The 16,533-nt window shown below is 44.2% G+C and overlaps 1 protein-coding gene across 5 annotated transcripts in view; it reads left to right on the plus strand.

The window, feature by feature from the left end:
- Positions 1-9,431, plus strand: part of LOC143212692 (telomerase-binding protein EST1A) — a 169,694-nt gene extending 160,263 nt beyond the window's left edge. For all 5 annotated transcript variants that reach the window (XM_076433782.1, XM_076432154.1, XM_076435479.1 and 2 more), the window contains 2 exons: positions 283-367; positions 1,832-9,431. In XM_076433782.1, the coding sequence (XP_076289897.1) occupies positions 283-367; positions 1,832-1,968 (222 nt within the window). In that variant the 3' untranslated portion in view covers positions 1,969-9,431. The remainder of the gene's footprint in view (positions 1-282; positions 368-1,831) is intronic.
- The last annotated feature ends 7,102 nt before the right edge of the window (positions 9,432-16,533 follow it).

The raw sequence follows: 16,533 nt of genomic DNA on the forward strand, positions 1-16,533 counted from the left end.
GAGGCAGGAGGTTCACAAACGAGCACATCGCAGACACCGCAAAAAATTGTTCGTGCTATAAATACTGAGAATCCGCAATTTGCACCCAATTGCAGCGCGCAAATGGCGTCGCTTAGTCAGAATTTCAGCGTACGTCGCCCCCGAAAAGGTAACGCGATGCTTGCCCGGATTGTCTCCGGAATAAAAAGAGTCGCGGACAATAAAGTCAGCCATTAGGATTCGCGCAAAGCCGACGCGTGCCATTTCGCAAATAATAAAGCACCGTCTGCGATTCTGTTGCAGGACGGGTTGACAAGAAACGATGACAGAATACTGGCTACGTGCTTGAGCCTCTGCAAAACGGGTAACAAAGATCAAGCAAACGCAGGTAGGTACAGAAGGGGAGAACGGAGCAGCAACACGTTTCTGGCCGGTGTACGACTGCCGAGCCAACGTTTCAACGTTTCCTACGGGCTTTGATAGTGATTAATACCGGGCCGATTGTAATTCTCGTTTACACGGAGATTAACCGTTATCGGGCCGAGAGGGGTATCGCTGTGTTACCGTGTTATAGAGTCGATGCGTTCGCCTTTTATCAACCGCCTATCGCGGTAGCATTTATCAGCTAACGTACTACTAATTATTCGCTTCTTCCTGACCGCGAGAACGACACCTAATGGAATTAGCGTTGCTGGGAGCCGACGCGCTAATTGATAACGCGTTAATCGACTATTTATTCGCGATTCGACTACTGGCCGGTTGATTAACGTTGGCTACCAATGCTTGTGGGAACGCGCGATGAATTAATTTTTGTTAGATTAATAATATTCTACGTTGAGAAGTAGATTAGACCTTAACAGGCACGAACACACGATGCATCTTAATTTCTGTCTTGGAGTTCATTTCGGAGTGCTGAGAGTGACTCCCAACATATTCCACTCACGAGAGTTTCAAATGGACTCCTAGCTTTAGGAAAGTAAGATGCAGATACAGTCGGTCACACAAAAATATTGAGACACAATATAATTTTTGATTCTAAGCTGTGTATTTTATGTACGAAAGTGTGTTTTTTTGTTAAAGTACAGTATAAACTATGTATTCTTAAAAAACGGCTTGAGGGTCCTCTGGGAAGTCAAATCCGAGTTTTCGACCTCGAGGACCCTGTGCTAACTTGGGGAGGGGGAAAAACTACGATTTTTGTTACCTGTTTTTGGTATTTCGCGTATAACTCAAAAACTATGAGTCCTACGAACTTTTCCTTTTCATTTTTGAAAAGAGCATTAAATTTCCTTCAAATTTCACTGTTCCAACGTATTTTATGATTCAATAGGTACCGAGAGACAGGTGTTCAAAATTAGGAAATGTTTCTCAAAATGACATTTTGAGCCTTACAATGTAAGGGGTATACATAGTATGTAGATTATATGTAGATGTGTTGAAAAACTAAAATTATGAGGCAACAACTTGCAATTTCCTGCTAGAAGTCACGATGTGTGGCTCAAAATGTTATTTTGAGAAACATTTCCTAATTTTGAACGCCTGTCTCTCGGTACATATTGGGTCAAAAAATACGTTGGAACAGTGAAGTTTGAAGGAAATTTAATGCTCTTTTCAAAAACGAAAAGAGAAAGTTCGTAGGACCCATAGTTTTTGAGTTATAGGCGAAATACCAAAAACAGGTAACAAAAATCGTGGTTTTTTCCCCCTCCCCAAGTTAGCACAGGGTCCTCGAGGTCGAAAACTCAGATTCGACTATCCAGAGTACCCCAAACTAGTAGCTAACGGGCCTAGCACAGCTCGTTCGCATAAGAAGCGTTCGGTGTAGTATGATCCCCGATTTCTCTGCCAACAGAAGAGGGCCAACCGAGGCGTCTGCGAAGGGAGGTGGTGCTGCTGACAGAGGATAGGAACCTCAGGGTGAAGGCTCTGGCGAGAGACGTTCCCGTGAGAGAGGTGCCAGATTTCATGCAATGGGCCGGCCTCGGCTGAGACATTTCATCAATCAGACCCACCCGTTAACGAAAAATCTCCCGTTACCCCCGCCGAGAATATTTCGACCAGCAAACAGCAGCCCGCAGCAGCCACCGCCGCCGCCGCCACCGCAGCAGCAGTAGCAGCAGCAGCAACAAGAACCAGCAAGACCAAAAGGAAAGCGCGGAAGAGAGTGGCAGAGAAAGCAAGAGATACAGAGAAGGAAACGAAGAAAGAAAAGGAGGATATCTCGTGAGTAGATATGTTCATCGTACTCTCCAAATCGCGGCGGATCAGCCGTCAAAACGTAAGTTCGTCCTGATCGTCGAGGTGGCGAGCCTCGTTAACGATCGTGCGCGTGTACACTTCCCAGCCAGGGATGATGATCACCGAGGAGGACGACGACGATGATGGCGGCGTCGCGTTTTTTCCACGACAATGTTACTTACTTTTCGAACGAACCACAGACACGGATCTTCGAAATTGACAGGCGGTCAAATATGTTAGTCTCTTCCTCCAAGACGAAAAAACGAGAATCGGCTCGAGGGAACACCTCTCGGACCACCTCCGAGACCGGTTTTCTCATCCCTCGAGCAATTTAAATTGCTGAAGATCTGTTTTCGATCGAGATCGAAATTTTGGTGACGAACGGAGGAACGGATGTTAGTTAAATGATGTTTCCTCGAAAGACGGCGACTAAACTGATGGATTAAAATGGCGATCGGGAAAAAAGTAATTAGAGGGAGGAGAGAGAGAGAGACAGACAGACAGAGGTGTCGGTATTTTTACACGTAACGAATATTTTTTGGTTGATTTTTATCGACGACGGTCCGCACTCCCCCCTCGCGGGCCCGTCCTTTTTTTGTGTACCTTCCTTTTATCACGTTTGTAACGAGCTATACACGTATACACATATATATCTACATGTATATATTTGTACGCACTTTTGAATATTGTATAGGCCGTATGCGGTCGTTTGAGGATGCGCACGGAATCCGGTGTACGTCCGCGTGTTGTTTGCCCTTTCCTTTTGTTCTCTTGTTTGTTTTTTTCTTCTTCTTCTTCTACTTCTTCTCTTTTTTTAAAATGCTGTCCTTAGCGAACCTCGTACCGAATGGTTCTCGGAGATATCAACCGTTCTTCTTTTTTTCGCTTCCCTTTATCCTTTTTACAAGACCGGTCACCCTTTTTCGAGCTCTCCGAAGCGTTTTCCTTGTTATCAGCGAATCTATATCGACCCGTTTACCTTCTTTTGTGATCAGTTTCTGTTTTGTGGATGTTCTTACAATTTTTTTGACATCTCGTGACAGCTCACGCATCGATTGCCGCGAATTCCAGCTGTTCCACAGTTGAGTTCGCCGTTCCCGAAAAACGTAGGTGTTTTAATCGACGAGGCTTTCAACGACGAAGTGACTTTCGTCGTGCCATTTGATGTTGTGTTCAAGCTAGACGAGAGTCAGCTGCTAGATTGAGTAATCCGCTATTTTTATACACTCAGTGTTTGCTAGGGGAACATAGAAATTGATTGCACAGTTTGGTTCACCACTTTTGCGCGAAAGGTGTGTTGAATTTGATTATTGTTGTTGTTCGAAATAATAGATTACTCGTTGGTATATATACTTAGCACTAGTTAGTATACTTGAATTTCCGGATTGATGATATCAAGCTGTTACTCAGGGTAGTATGAATGGTTGAACTTCACCCGAGGAAATCAGAGATTTTTAACCTCTTTTTTGATATAATCTTGTAGACTTTGAGGAAGGAATGCCGAAAATCCAAGTTTCAATTTTAGAAATCCACTGGTTTGAAAGTTATGCGTGTTTGAAGTCGGCGATTTTCACCGTTTTTGACTGGCAAGGGAGCCGCCGGAAAACGAAGATCGCTGAAATTTAAACACGCGTAACTTTTGAACCAGTGGTTTCTTAAGACTGAAACTTGGATCTTCGGCATTCCTCGTCAAAATCTACAGGATCGTATAAAAAGAAGTGAAAATGTCTGGTTTCCTCAGGTGAAGTTCAGCTGGTAGACACACAAGGGGAGGCCAATATAACGGGACACGGATGTCAGTAGTATTAATGCTACTATGTTTAAGATAAGAAAGTTTCCCCAATCGTGTTTACCAACAAGAATCTCCGAAATTGCAACACAATTATAATATAGTGGGTCTACACGACTTTTTAAAATAAATTGATACGTAGTTAATATTTTTAACAGCCAATTCATCGAGATTTCGCACTACCCGCAGTGTAGACGTTATACTGCCATTTTATTCGGTTTTGTGTCAATGATCGTTGAATACAAAAGCTGACACACCTTCGATCCGTGAGCCGTCACGAGAACAGTTTTAATCCCCTTTTATAGTGATTTATATGGTCTTAGTGTGAACGTTGAGGAGGATATACCTTTTTACTGCACAAAAATAGAGTGGCACCATTTTAAGTGAGCACGAAACATGCATTCTAAACGGAACCTGGCCGACTTGTTGCAAAAATGTTGCAGAGCCATGCCGTACGAGGTCCGGAAAAATATCCTCGAACGTTTTCCAGCGATTGCGCGCGTGTCCTTGCCGCGTGAATTTTTAATCATGACACTCACACGCGTCAGACACGGGAACGTGGCTACTGCGAAAACGAAATGTCGCTAATTACCTCGTACCTGCCGCGAATCACGGTTCCTCTTCGTTGGTAACGTTGCCAACTTGTCGCACTTGACGTTCATTTATCGATTAAACTTTGATCACTTTCTTTAAATCGTCACACAAGTTTAATTTTATCGATCAAATTAATTAGAACTTAGTCAGATTTTATCTCATTTTGGTGTACCCGTAGACAGAACAGCGGAACATGATTTAATAATTAAACCAGTTACATTTATTATATTTCAAATGAATTTAGATCAGATCGTTTAATCAAATAGCATTGCTCGGATTAAATTAGTGCATCTTCGGAAGAACCAAAATGGTGTCCGCGCTATGAATACAGCCGTCATTTTAACGCTACTCCGTCAAGTGTGACGCTCTTCCGTCGGCCATTTTGGTGTCCCCGTAGACAGCACAGCGTAACTTGATTTCATGATTAAACCAGTTACATTATACTGGTCCAGAGTGTTTTAAATGAATTTAGGTCAGATCGTTTAATCAAATAGCATTTCTCTGATTAAATTAATGCAACTACTACTTTGGTAGAACCAAAATGGCGTCCGCGCTATGAACACAGCCGCCATAAACGCCACTTCGCGACCATAGTTGGCCAGTTTTCAACGATCCAGCGCAAGTACGAGGATTAGCAGAACCCAATTAACGTGTAATAATCAAGATCAATGATTATTATCGTTGCACGGCTGTCCTTTCGCGGAATAGAAAATCTAAACACACTCTTGGCAGAGTTCTCAGACTTCAGATCAGAGATCGTAACAAATCCTCAAGATCGAATTTCCAAATGCCTTTTCGGATATTTCCGGCGACGAACACCGCGGTGCCGTTTTCCCCTTCATTTCTTCGTCCTCTGCGATCCACATTTCCTCCGTAACCTTATAGAGTACGCCACTTCTAGCAATTGCTGCCGAGTATATTCTTCGAACTCAAAGAACCCAGCGTAGAGACGATACAGCACTGCATAACTTAATTACCATAAATTGTCCGAAATGTACATGCACGTTGTAGAGATACCGTTTTCAAGGTCATTGTGGATCACAGAGATCACCATTATCGATTCTGCCGTGGAAAACACATTCGCGAATCGGTGCCATCGAAACCATCGAGTGTTAATAGGCTGTTGCACATTCAGTGATCATAGCAATATAAGTCTTTGTGAGCAATTGAAGATTTTCGTTAATTTTAAAATTTAGTGTGTATTGCTCGATTTTTAACCCTCGTCCGTCCCTGATTTCACGAACCGAATCTGTCCCTTGGTGTCGAATTGACACAGCGGTAAAAGATCGATGAAATAACAAGATAAACAGTTATTTTTCGACGTTCTTTTTGTTCAAATTGATGAATTTACATTTACATCTTAGGTTTTCCAAAAATACCAGAACAGTATAACTTAGTTCGGGCAAACTGTGTCAATTCGACACGGGAGGCGGATGAGGGTTAAGCTAGCACATCAATCACTTCGATTTTCGTATTAATTGTTGTTTCAAAACCGTTGATTAATCGTTGAACTTATCCTAATTATTTTCGTTCGTCAGCAGCTTCTTGAATATTTCGATCAATGAAAGTTTCACGTGCAACAGTCCTATAGTCATCGACGGACTGCCGATGTTTATGCGACGGAGCTCAAGATCGATGCAAACAAACGTTTCCTGCGAGATCATCCAGAGAACAAAATGAATTCGCATAAAGATCGGCACTCCGACGTGTCCGCTTCACGGATCGCGTAACGTTGCATCGTGATCGATCGACGATCGATGAAACAGAGGAACGAAAGAGTCCGCATAATCATTATCATGCGCGCGTTATACCGGGCCTGCGCTTTCTCATTGTTGCCTGCGATTTTGATGAATTTCCCGGAGGTAGCTGTTGAACTAGGAGGTAACAGAGATCCGTTGATGCTTGCGCCCGTTGATTTCGTAGGATCTAGAATGTTCCGTCTTGTAAATCGGAGCTTGTTACACGCGTATCGAATCAGAACAATGTTTCAGTATCGTGGAATGGTTTCACTGCTGAGATCTGCTTTTAGTTTAAAAACAAACTCCGATTGTTCGAGTACGGCAAAGATCGCAGAGAACGCGCCAGTAGATTCGGTACGATCAAGAACATTCCGAGTAGAACGATCGATAGATCGAGCCTGTAACGGGAACACGGAGGCTCTGTTCGCGAGCGAGCTTTCTTTGCGATCGACCAGATGATTTTTCCGATTTCTAAGCGGAATCGATTTCGAATCTTGGCCGTGGTTTGTCGGACAAATTCTCGACGAATTGTATGCACGATCATTCTTCTTCGATTATGGTTTGATCAACCGAGTGAGGGCCCCAATAGGCAGATGGTCAGACGAACGAGGCGTACTGTTGAATGTGGGAAACCGGTAAATATTGATATAATATTAGTAACTTAACACTTTCTAGTAAATTAAAATTGATCAGTTCAACAATATACCCTTTATTCTTCCGACTTGCTCTCAATGGCGTGTCCTATCGGTCCCGAGCTCGATTGGCCGAACTGTATCATAATTCTTTCACGATTATTAATCGTTAGTCGTACTAGTCCTCGTGATCTTCAATTTGTAAAATTCTAACGCGATCGTAGTCGAGGACTCGCGAAGTAATTATTCGATTAAGCACTCGGTATCTTAATTTCTGCGCCACTGTGTTCTTCGGTTCGCGGTACACGCGAGACTTCGAACAGTTGATTTTTTATTCGAAAGATCATTGAACGAATCGAATGTTTCATCAGCGTCGAAATGTATTCGAGGAGGATCTTTTCGTTGTACCGCGGACTGCGAACAGTTTTATACGAGCGAGCGAGAGTGAAAATGCGCGGAACGAGGGACCGAGCGACAAAGCTGCGACGTGTTCTATTTTGTTTCTCCGACAAAGAGATGTAGTTACTTAACGATCCCTAGCGAGTAATCCGTTCTGGTGCGAGTGTGAGAAAGCGGTGAAATACGTGAGAGAGCTGGGTGGACTGAGAAACAGATACACCACGAGAGAAACGTATGTATAGGTGTCTAACTTAACTCTTTCTTGATCGTGCTTCTTCTTTTCTTTCCTTCCTTTTTTTTTAATTTCGTAATTTAGTTGTACACCACTGCTATTATTAATATTATTTTTTATCATATAGGACGTATACGTTAATCCATTATCACGTACGATTGGCTGGCCGCTATACGTGTTCGCTCTTATTCTCCTTTGGTCAGACATTTCTTCGCGAGACGAACGTAGAACGAAAGTGGAGGTGCGCGAATGGATTCAATGATACCTAAGCTCTTTCACTATACTACTCAGAAGAATACCCAAACTCCAGAGAAAATACCAAAAAATAATACACATGCTCACTTTGCTAATACTTTCCATACTTGTTCGACAACGTATTCCAAAAGCAATTCACTTCTGTCTGTTGTATTCTAGATTTTAAATACAGTGTGTATATTTTCAGTAAGTACTATTGTTAATTTTAAACACGTTCTTTTGTCTAGGGAAACATTAATTTCTTTCTTCCAGAGATGTACAAAACTATTTAATTATCCTTGAAAATTGATATAGCATCTTGTTCGCCGTCTACATTTATTCTAGTTAGTACGTTAGCGAATATTTTATCTAGTTGCACCGTATAGTGTTCCATACCGCATGTAGTGTACATGTATTTTTGCGTACAGTGTATTCCTAACGATCCTTAAGTGAACGATTCATTTCTCTTGTAACGTTTAATATAAAATATCTAGCGTCAGTCACACAGTCTTTTTCACAGGACGTTTCGAAGAGCGAATTCCGTAGGAAACCATCGAATGTGAAGTTTCAGCGATCATTGAATTCATGTCGATCCCACCACCGATTGTATCCACGCGAGCCTTATTATTTCCGTGCGAATCGGTTGAAAAATGGCGATCTAACAACGAGGGCAACGGGGGGCGTGAGTTCTGGATCGGTTTTGCGTGCGGAAACGAGGGGAGAACACGAGGAGAGTAAAAGAAAGCGACAGTCAGCTAGAATCAGTCGCGCGCCCGGTGGGAACGAGCACGATGACAGCCGCGATGCAATGATTCCACAATCCCATTCCCGTCGATCTTATAGAAATCACTGTGTCACATTTCCCTCTCTTCACATAGTCGCAATAGTGCAATACACGCAGCGAGATCGTGTCGTTTCCATCGACCGACTCGAGGAAAGTTCATCGAACTCGTAACAATGTAATTTCTCTGAACGAATAGTCATTTAACGCGGGGAGTTCCAACTTGTTCCCCTCCGAGAGCCGCAAGGTCCCCACCATTGCTTTTCCCGCTGCTACGTACAGCGGCACGGGAACAGGGACGAAGTTCTACGGCGACGATGAAGTCTAAGAGTGGGGGAAGGAGCCGCGTGTAGCTCGCGAGCCACATGTTGGAACTCCCTGATCGAACGAATAACGAATCAACCTCCGCTCGTAATCTCGTAGGCGCGCAGAGACACCGAAGGAGAGGAAGTCGAGCTAGTAATTTCGAGAATGGTACCGTAGGATTAAGTAGAATATTTTTAGAGAATGACGTATGAACATTTCTATAATCCATTTGTAATTTCTCGACGCTCAACACTTTTCGAAACGTTGATCCTTGGAACGAGTCGCTTGTCGCGGATCGATCGCGACGAGTCCGGGCAACTTCTTCCCCACCCCATCAACTGTTTATCCCCTCCTTACACCTCCCCAGGAGTTGAGTGGGAGGGGACCCAGGAGTGGGAAGTGTTCCAAGTTGCCCAGGCCTGGATCAAAAGCAATAATCGCTCGATCGAGAGAACCACGAACGTTTATCCCTTCATTCCTTCGTGAATCTTTTTTATCGAAACGTATACACGACTAATAAATACTTCACGATCATTTTATCGAATATATTCCTCGTTCTTCTCGCAAAAGAAAAAATCTATTAATCGTTATTAATCACTTCTCTGAGAAACCGTTTACGATTCTCCGCTCTAAGGAACTCCCGTTTACCAGGATACATTGTATAAACATTCTATAAACACGAGTATAATGTCCTTTATTTCCCGAAGAGTCCATCGGCGAAGGGATCTTCGAATTCTTGCTACTTCGCCGAATGAACGATTTCTTAATTAAGCGGAGAACGGTGTTCGAACCGTTCATTAGCATAAGCTGTTCTTCGCTGATCTACGAGACCGCGTTGGCGTCTCCCCGAAGACGAGATTTTCTGTGTTTCGCGTTCATCCGACTGATTCTAAGCTGGCCACGTAAAAGACAAACGATCAATCGAACCGCCTGACGATAGATAGACAAATGACGTAGAATGTAATTAAACGTCGACAATGAGCGTCGACGTCGCGATTTATACGTCCCGGGATAGCGTGCCTCAGGGTTGCTATTCCCGGGTCCACTTTACACCGTAAGTGTACCCATAAGTGCATATAAATATACATACAATTATATAAAAATACGATGAAACACGTACACACTCGTCACCGATTTTATTCACGGTTCTCTCTGCGACGGTAATAAAGCGAGCTGATCGTCTCCGGCAGAAGAAAACGGTTTGTATTACATCTCGGGAACCGAGTTTCGGCGGAATGACCATCCAATATGGCGGCGATGACGACAAAGACGACGACGACGCGGCGGTAGACTTTCTAGGCTAATCATTTATTACAGTTACGAGGAATGTCGCTACACTATAGTGTTACCACTTTGATTATTCAATAAAACGTGACGTTGACGGTATCGCTGTTGAACCCGTGTGTATTTTGTCTGACTGCGTTCGAGGTGAGTTATCCATTTCCGGAGAAATCGTCGAAATCTTGTTCCGGTTACTTTGACAGGGTGACGAGAAATAACGGAGTTAATATCATTTCTTATTATAATTCTGTCAAATTGACGAATTTCGAAGAACCAAATAATAACAACCATAACATGGACCTTTAGTATTCGTATATTTAAGAAGTTTCGAAATGGCCACCCTTTGCGCCGACACAGAGGCTCAAAGGGTGGCCACTTCGAAACTTCTTAAATATATGAATACTAAAGGTCCATGTTATGGTTGTTATCATTTGGTTTTTCAAAATTCGTCGTTTTGACAGAATTATAATAAGAAATGTTTAAGTCCGTTATTTCTTGTCACCTTGTAGAAACGACAGCGGCACGTTTTGCCATTTATTTGCCCGTCGATAAATAATGCCGATCAAAAGATGCGATAGCTCACCATGAATATCTTTTCTGTCCCCTGCATGTCACCGATCGCGCCTCGGCTCACAGATTTATTTCAGACGAGAACCGTAGAGAGAGAGAGTTTTCGATACGATTAATCGGATAAAAGGTATATAAGACAATATTGTGGAATGTCGTTAGAATTTCCTTGCATTTTTAATTAGAGAGAAGAAAAATTGTATAATTGTATACTTAGAGAGACGAATTATAAAATTAAGCACTCTGAAATTTCGAAGAGAATGGAAGCAAATAAATACGAGTTTCTTTCACCGATAAACTGAGTACACTCGCACATGGCACACGATCATTGATCAAACCTCCCCTATTATTAGAACGTGATCCCCGGAACGAGTCCGCGGCGTTCTTCCCATTTTGAAAGGAAAAGAGAAACGGTGGTTTATTACAGTGTTCGAGTCATTACCGTAATTACCCGGACGGAACATTAAAAGTTACGCGGATGCTTAACATATCGATCGATCCGCATTCCACGTAGAAAATGGCGCATCCTATTCGAGGTTTTTAGATGCAAATGGCCACACGCAACGCTCTCGGGTGTCCGCGGCGTTCTTTTCTAACGAGGATCGCGCAATATTGTCGATAAACGATCGAACGGTTGCGTCATAACGCATCAAACTGCATTCCAGGCTACCGGAGAGCTGTTCACTGTTTCCTCGAGCGACGCACGCGGTTGCAGAGACCGCGGTCAAACGCGACGGGGGGCGAAAGTGTCCGGTTGCTACAGAAGCTCATGCGTTAAGCGCAATTTTATCTTGGAAGTATACTTTTCTTGCCATTTTACAGCCCCGCTATCTCGGAATTTATTTATTCGGTTACGAGTTTCATTCACTTCAAGTCAAGGTGCAGCGAAAAAATTTTATTCCAGTGACGCTGAGGAGAAGGAACATTGAATACGAATAATGGCCAAAATGACGGAACTTATTTGCACACCTAATATTTTTGCTAAACTTTGTTACCAACTTCATTGTTGAAACATTTTATTCGACGCATCTCTTTCCCGAAAATTATTAAAGCAATTTAACAGAAGAGCTGGCTTAGATAAGATTCATTTGGCGCGTTTAATTCATTTAGGTCTTAAGTAAATTGCGAGATTATGAACGTCACATGTGCGTGGCGATGGCAGCGAACGCGATCGTAACACTTTCTCCGCGCCACCATGTTTCATCAACGATTGATTTGAACAAGATGTCGGTTAAGAATGTTTCTCGTAAACGTAACAGTTCTCGCGCAGTATTAATCCAAAGCGATTTCCAATCCCGGTCTCGCTGCTGCTTCCGCTGCGGGGTACCGTTACGGCAACCCAGAGCCGCCGCGGCTCTCCAATCACTCAATTTACCCCATTCACACATGATTTATCTCGGGGCTGAGCTTTGTCTGAATCAGCTAGCTGCTCCGTAGCCAACGCTCCGTTAACCCATCGATTCAAGACCATCCTGATCCACCGCGAAGCATTATTTACCTTCGATCCGAGCGTCCCAAGGTATACCGAGGTGCCATTTTCCCAGAGACCACTCGGGGAAACTGTTGAACCCCCCTGTCCTTCGAGGATGGACACGATCGATCATTCGAATCCGCTTGGTACAGTGACGGACGGACAAATCGCGGAGCTATCTTCGATAAGAATCGAGGGAATCCTAGAGGACCTATCCGGGATCATCGTCGAACGTGGTCTGAGACTCGTAGGGGATATGGTGTGTTGGCCAGGACAGTAGATTTCCGGTCGACTTTAGCAGGGAGCTGCGATCAGGGAGCTGCAAGTGAGAGTACGCCAAGCTGGTTATTTTTAACCCGGCAACCTTGAACTTGCTGCCGCTACCGGTGCTGCTGGTCGCTGCTGTGATCCGATCACCAATAAAGGGACTTATCTAATTCTGAGAATGGCGATCGGCTGCCTCGGCTAAAGGTAAGTACCCACGCTGTATTCCCACCAGCGGCGTGCACCTCCGTACCTACGCTATACTACATCCTGGGCCCCCGAGAAGCACGTAGGGAGGCACACGGACGGGGTAACGCTTGTAAGGGACTTTTAACGTTCGTCAATATCCTTACCGTCTCAATGACTGTATTCTCTCCTCAATAAGAGTGAGGTAAAGGACTTAGGTATTAATTTCTCCTCAACCTTGAACTTTTCCAAACATATTCATAACATTGTTAATTCCGCCTCAAGAACACTCGGGTTTATACTACGCTTTTCTACTGATTTTCACTCAATACACACAATTAGATTGCTATACAGGGTGTCCCAAAAATTCGTGAAAATCCCGAAAGGGGGTGGTTCCTGAGACCATGTCAAGCGACATTTTCCTTTGCAAAAATGTTATCCCCGGCTTTGTTTAGGAGTTATTAACGAAAAACACGGACCAATCAGAGCGCGACCTAGACGCGAGTTGCCACAGTCGGCCAATAGACATTTGGCGCGCCGGGCAGGAACAAGAAATCAAGAATCCTTATCGACAAAACCCAATAACTCCGATACTTCATCCGCCCCGTACCATTAAATTTGCATGTCCCAGCTGAGTTGCCGACACTTCTTAACCCGAAACCTATTCAATTGGTAATTCTCAGGGCCAGATTTACAGTTTAAAATTTTGCGGTTTATGGTTTAGGGTTAAGAAGTGTCGGCAACTCAGCTGGGACATGCTTTATGGTATGGGCGGATGAAGTATCGGAGTTATTGGGTTTTGTAGATAAGGATTCTTGATTTCTTGCGACAGTTAACGATTTTCGCGTAGCACGTCATCAAAGTATAGTCCTTCACGAACATTTAAAAAAAAATTCCAATTGAATCGATGAAAAACTCTGCAGATTTTTGTCCAAAAAGATCGGTTTCTCGTCCACTGCGCGCCGCTCCACTATAATCTCGTACTTAGAGAAGCAGGTTAGGGTACAAGAGGCTTTAGATATCAGAAGTTCGGCTAATCGAGGTCCCACTGTAGGTACCTGGGTACCCGTATAATAGCACAAGGGTCAACAAACGCTGATAACGTTTGTGTCACCATTAAGATCGCAGAATTTCTGCGTTGTCCTCGAATCATTTCGGCGCATGGTAGATCCGCAGAAGGATACCGTAACTCCTGCGGGTAACCGTTTAACCCGTCCCGTTTCACCCGGAAAGAGGAAACGAGTCGCGCGACTATGCAGATCAGGGAGAGGCATTAACACACGCGAAATGAGTTCTGGTTCGCGGTCCCCCTGGCCACAACAGGGCGAAAGAGAGAGAGAGAGCGAGGCGAGGCGAGACGAGGCGGGCGCGCAGCAGGATGAGGTATCTCGGTATGCAGGTCACCTCATTCGTGAGTCCACAAATCACCAGATGCATTGTCTGATCAGATAACGCGCGAGTTTATGTTATCTCGCGGCGGCTACCGCATAACTCTCGCCGGAGTTATCACGAGCATATCCACCAGAGGGGAGCCCCATAGACGGACATGCTGCCGGCGTTTCTGACGCTCCGAGGGCTCGGGGCTCCTCTGCGCACGAAACACGCGCGAACGCAGTTTCGTTGCGCTTCCATCGTGAAAAATGGCGTGCACGGGACACGTGCAGCTACGTGGCTGATCGCCGGACAGATAACCGCGATTAGGAAGCCTTAGATCTGACCGGTCTCGGGCCTGGAAAACCTGATATGCGTGCGCTCTGTGCCGGAAACGGTACATTCCCTGACCACGAACCTGCTATAGTACCATTGCTGCTCTCTCTCTCTCTCTCTCTCTCTCTCTCTCTCTCTGTTCCTGCACTGCATCCACCGAGCTCCTCGAGATCTTCGACGAGCACGTGGGAGCAAGACTATGGCACTAGTAATGAAAGTATTCGAATTGGGTTCGATAACGATCAATGCATTGTTTCAATCTCTTTCAATCTCGTAGTAGTCATTCGTGAAATGTGTTAAGTTGCTCTACACGATCAATAATACATCAATAAATATGCTTCAACATAAACGCATCAATATTCTCACCAATACTCATTCTGGGAAAAATATCCGTGCTGCATGGTTCGGGGCTGTTTCAGTGGTATTTTGTTTGATCGTCTAGAGGCCACTTTACACCGATCGCCCATCAGCTTGGGTTTTTAATTCATGCTTGCTGTCATACCAATCAGAAGAGAGCTAGAAATACCGGGTGCTTCATAATTCATGGTAAAAATTAGGTCGGGTCGATTCTATGGCTGGAAATAAGACGAAAATCGAGAATAACGAAATTGCGAGGGAGGCTTCTCTCTCTCTCTCGCTTATTCAAGATAGTTAAATTTAAAGATCAGTCGAGTACACGCGTCCTTAACCCTTTGCACTCGGATATATATATATATTTTAACTGGAAAATTAAATATTTCTTCGGACCTACAATAATTCCGTTCTATTGTATAATTTCTTTTCATTTTATGGATATGACCACGCCGCTTACTGAGTTGGCTAGGATTAGATCGAGCCCCCCCCCTCGACCTCGTGCGGCAAGGTAAGCTGCTCGAGGTTGTCACTACAAACCAATATGGCGGCGCCCTTACCTATCAAAAATGGTCATTGATCCTAGAGGATCGAAACTTCGATCTGCATCCGCGCCGGGTACAAATCGACTGGATTACACACCAAATACATGATAATTCGTAGGACAAAGTAAAGTTTACCCCAATCTCCTACTACTAATTATATCATAGCCTATAAAAATCCTGTAGAAACTGAATGAACCGTGTGTTCCGCGGGTCGCAGCGTGCAGCACCGGCGCAAGTGGGAAATTCATATTCAGGAACTGCTAATAAGCTGGGTATAATTCATTTCAATTAAGCGAAACGAACGGACTACATAGTGTAGCGGCGATTTCCCGCGGAGCCGTGTACCGCCGCGCGGCCTCTGGTATCGCCGGTTGCCCGGACATTACGTTTATAGGAGCACGTAATCGCATTCGCGGAGCAGTCCTGCACTCGTCCGACGGGAGTATAAAGCCGCGTGTGCATCGAGAGAAAGAGAAAGAAAGAGAGAGAGAGAGAAAGAGAGTGAAGCCGGCGTGCGCCAGCATAAAGGAATCGCGCACGCGTCCTCCCGTGAATCTAAAATCTAGCTTGTGCGGCTAGTTTCGAGGAGCCGGAGCCTAGGAACACCAAGGCAAAGCACTTGCGCGCAGATCCGGCCAGATCCTGACACGCATGAAGGACCGTATGTGTTCGCGAGGCCAACAGAGCGCCGCCGTTTCCTGGTAGCAATTAAAATCGCGCGTGTCCACCATTTTCCCTCCCCCCCTTTTCATTTCCAACGCTCCACTCTTCGTCATCCCGCTTTTTGCCCCTTTTATCTCTGCTCGTTCGCCATTTCTCTACACTCGGACGCCTTTCTTCTTTCCCCCGGGGCCACTCTTTTTTCCCTCCCCCGTCGTCGCGTCGTCTCCTCGGATCTCTACAGGATCTTTCATAACGTGCGACACATTTCCAACGAATTTTTCTTTCTCTTATTGTTTCAGAAAACTCCATTTTCTTCTGACTTCGTACCTCTATTAAAAGAAAATCCTTTCCTTTCTTCAGGATATACAGGCTGATTCATAATGTGTGGAACGTTGTCAGTCGATAGCAATTTTTAAAATATTTCACCTTGTTTTATTTTTATTCTTCTTATTCGTTTACTAAATGAAAATCCTTTCTTTTCTTGGGATGTACAGGTTGCTTCATAATGTGTGTAACATTGTTACTGGGTAGCAATTTTTAAAATATTTTATCTTGTTTTATTCTTATCATTCATT

The sequence above is a fragment of the Lasioglossum baleicum genome, chromosome 1 (genome assembly GCF_051020765.1).
Source record: "Lasioglossum baleicum chromosome 1, iyLasBale1, whole genome shotgun sequence".
NCBI classification, from domain to species: domain Eukaryota; kingdom Metazoa; phylum Arthropoda; class Insecta; order Hymenoptera; family Halictidae; genus Lasioglossum; species Lasioglossum baleicum.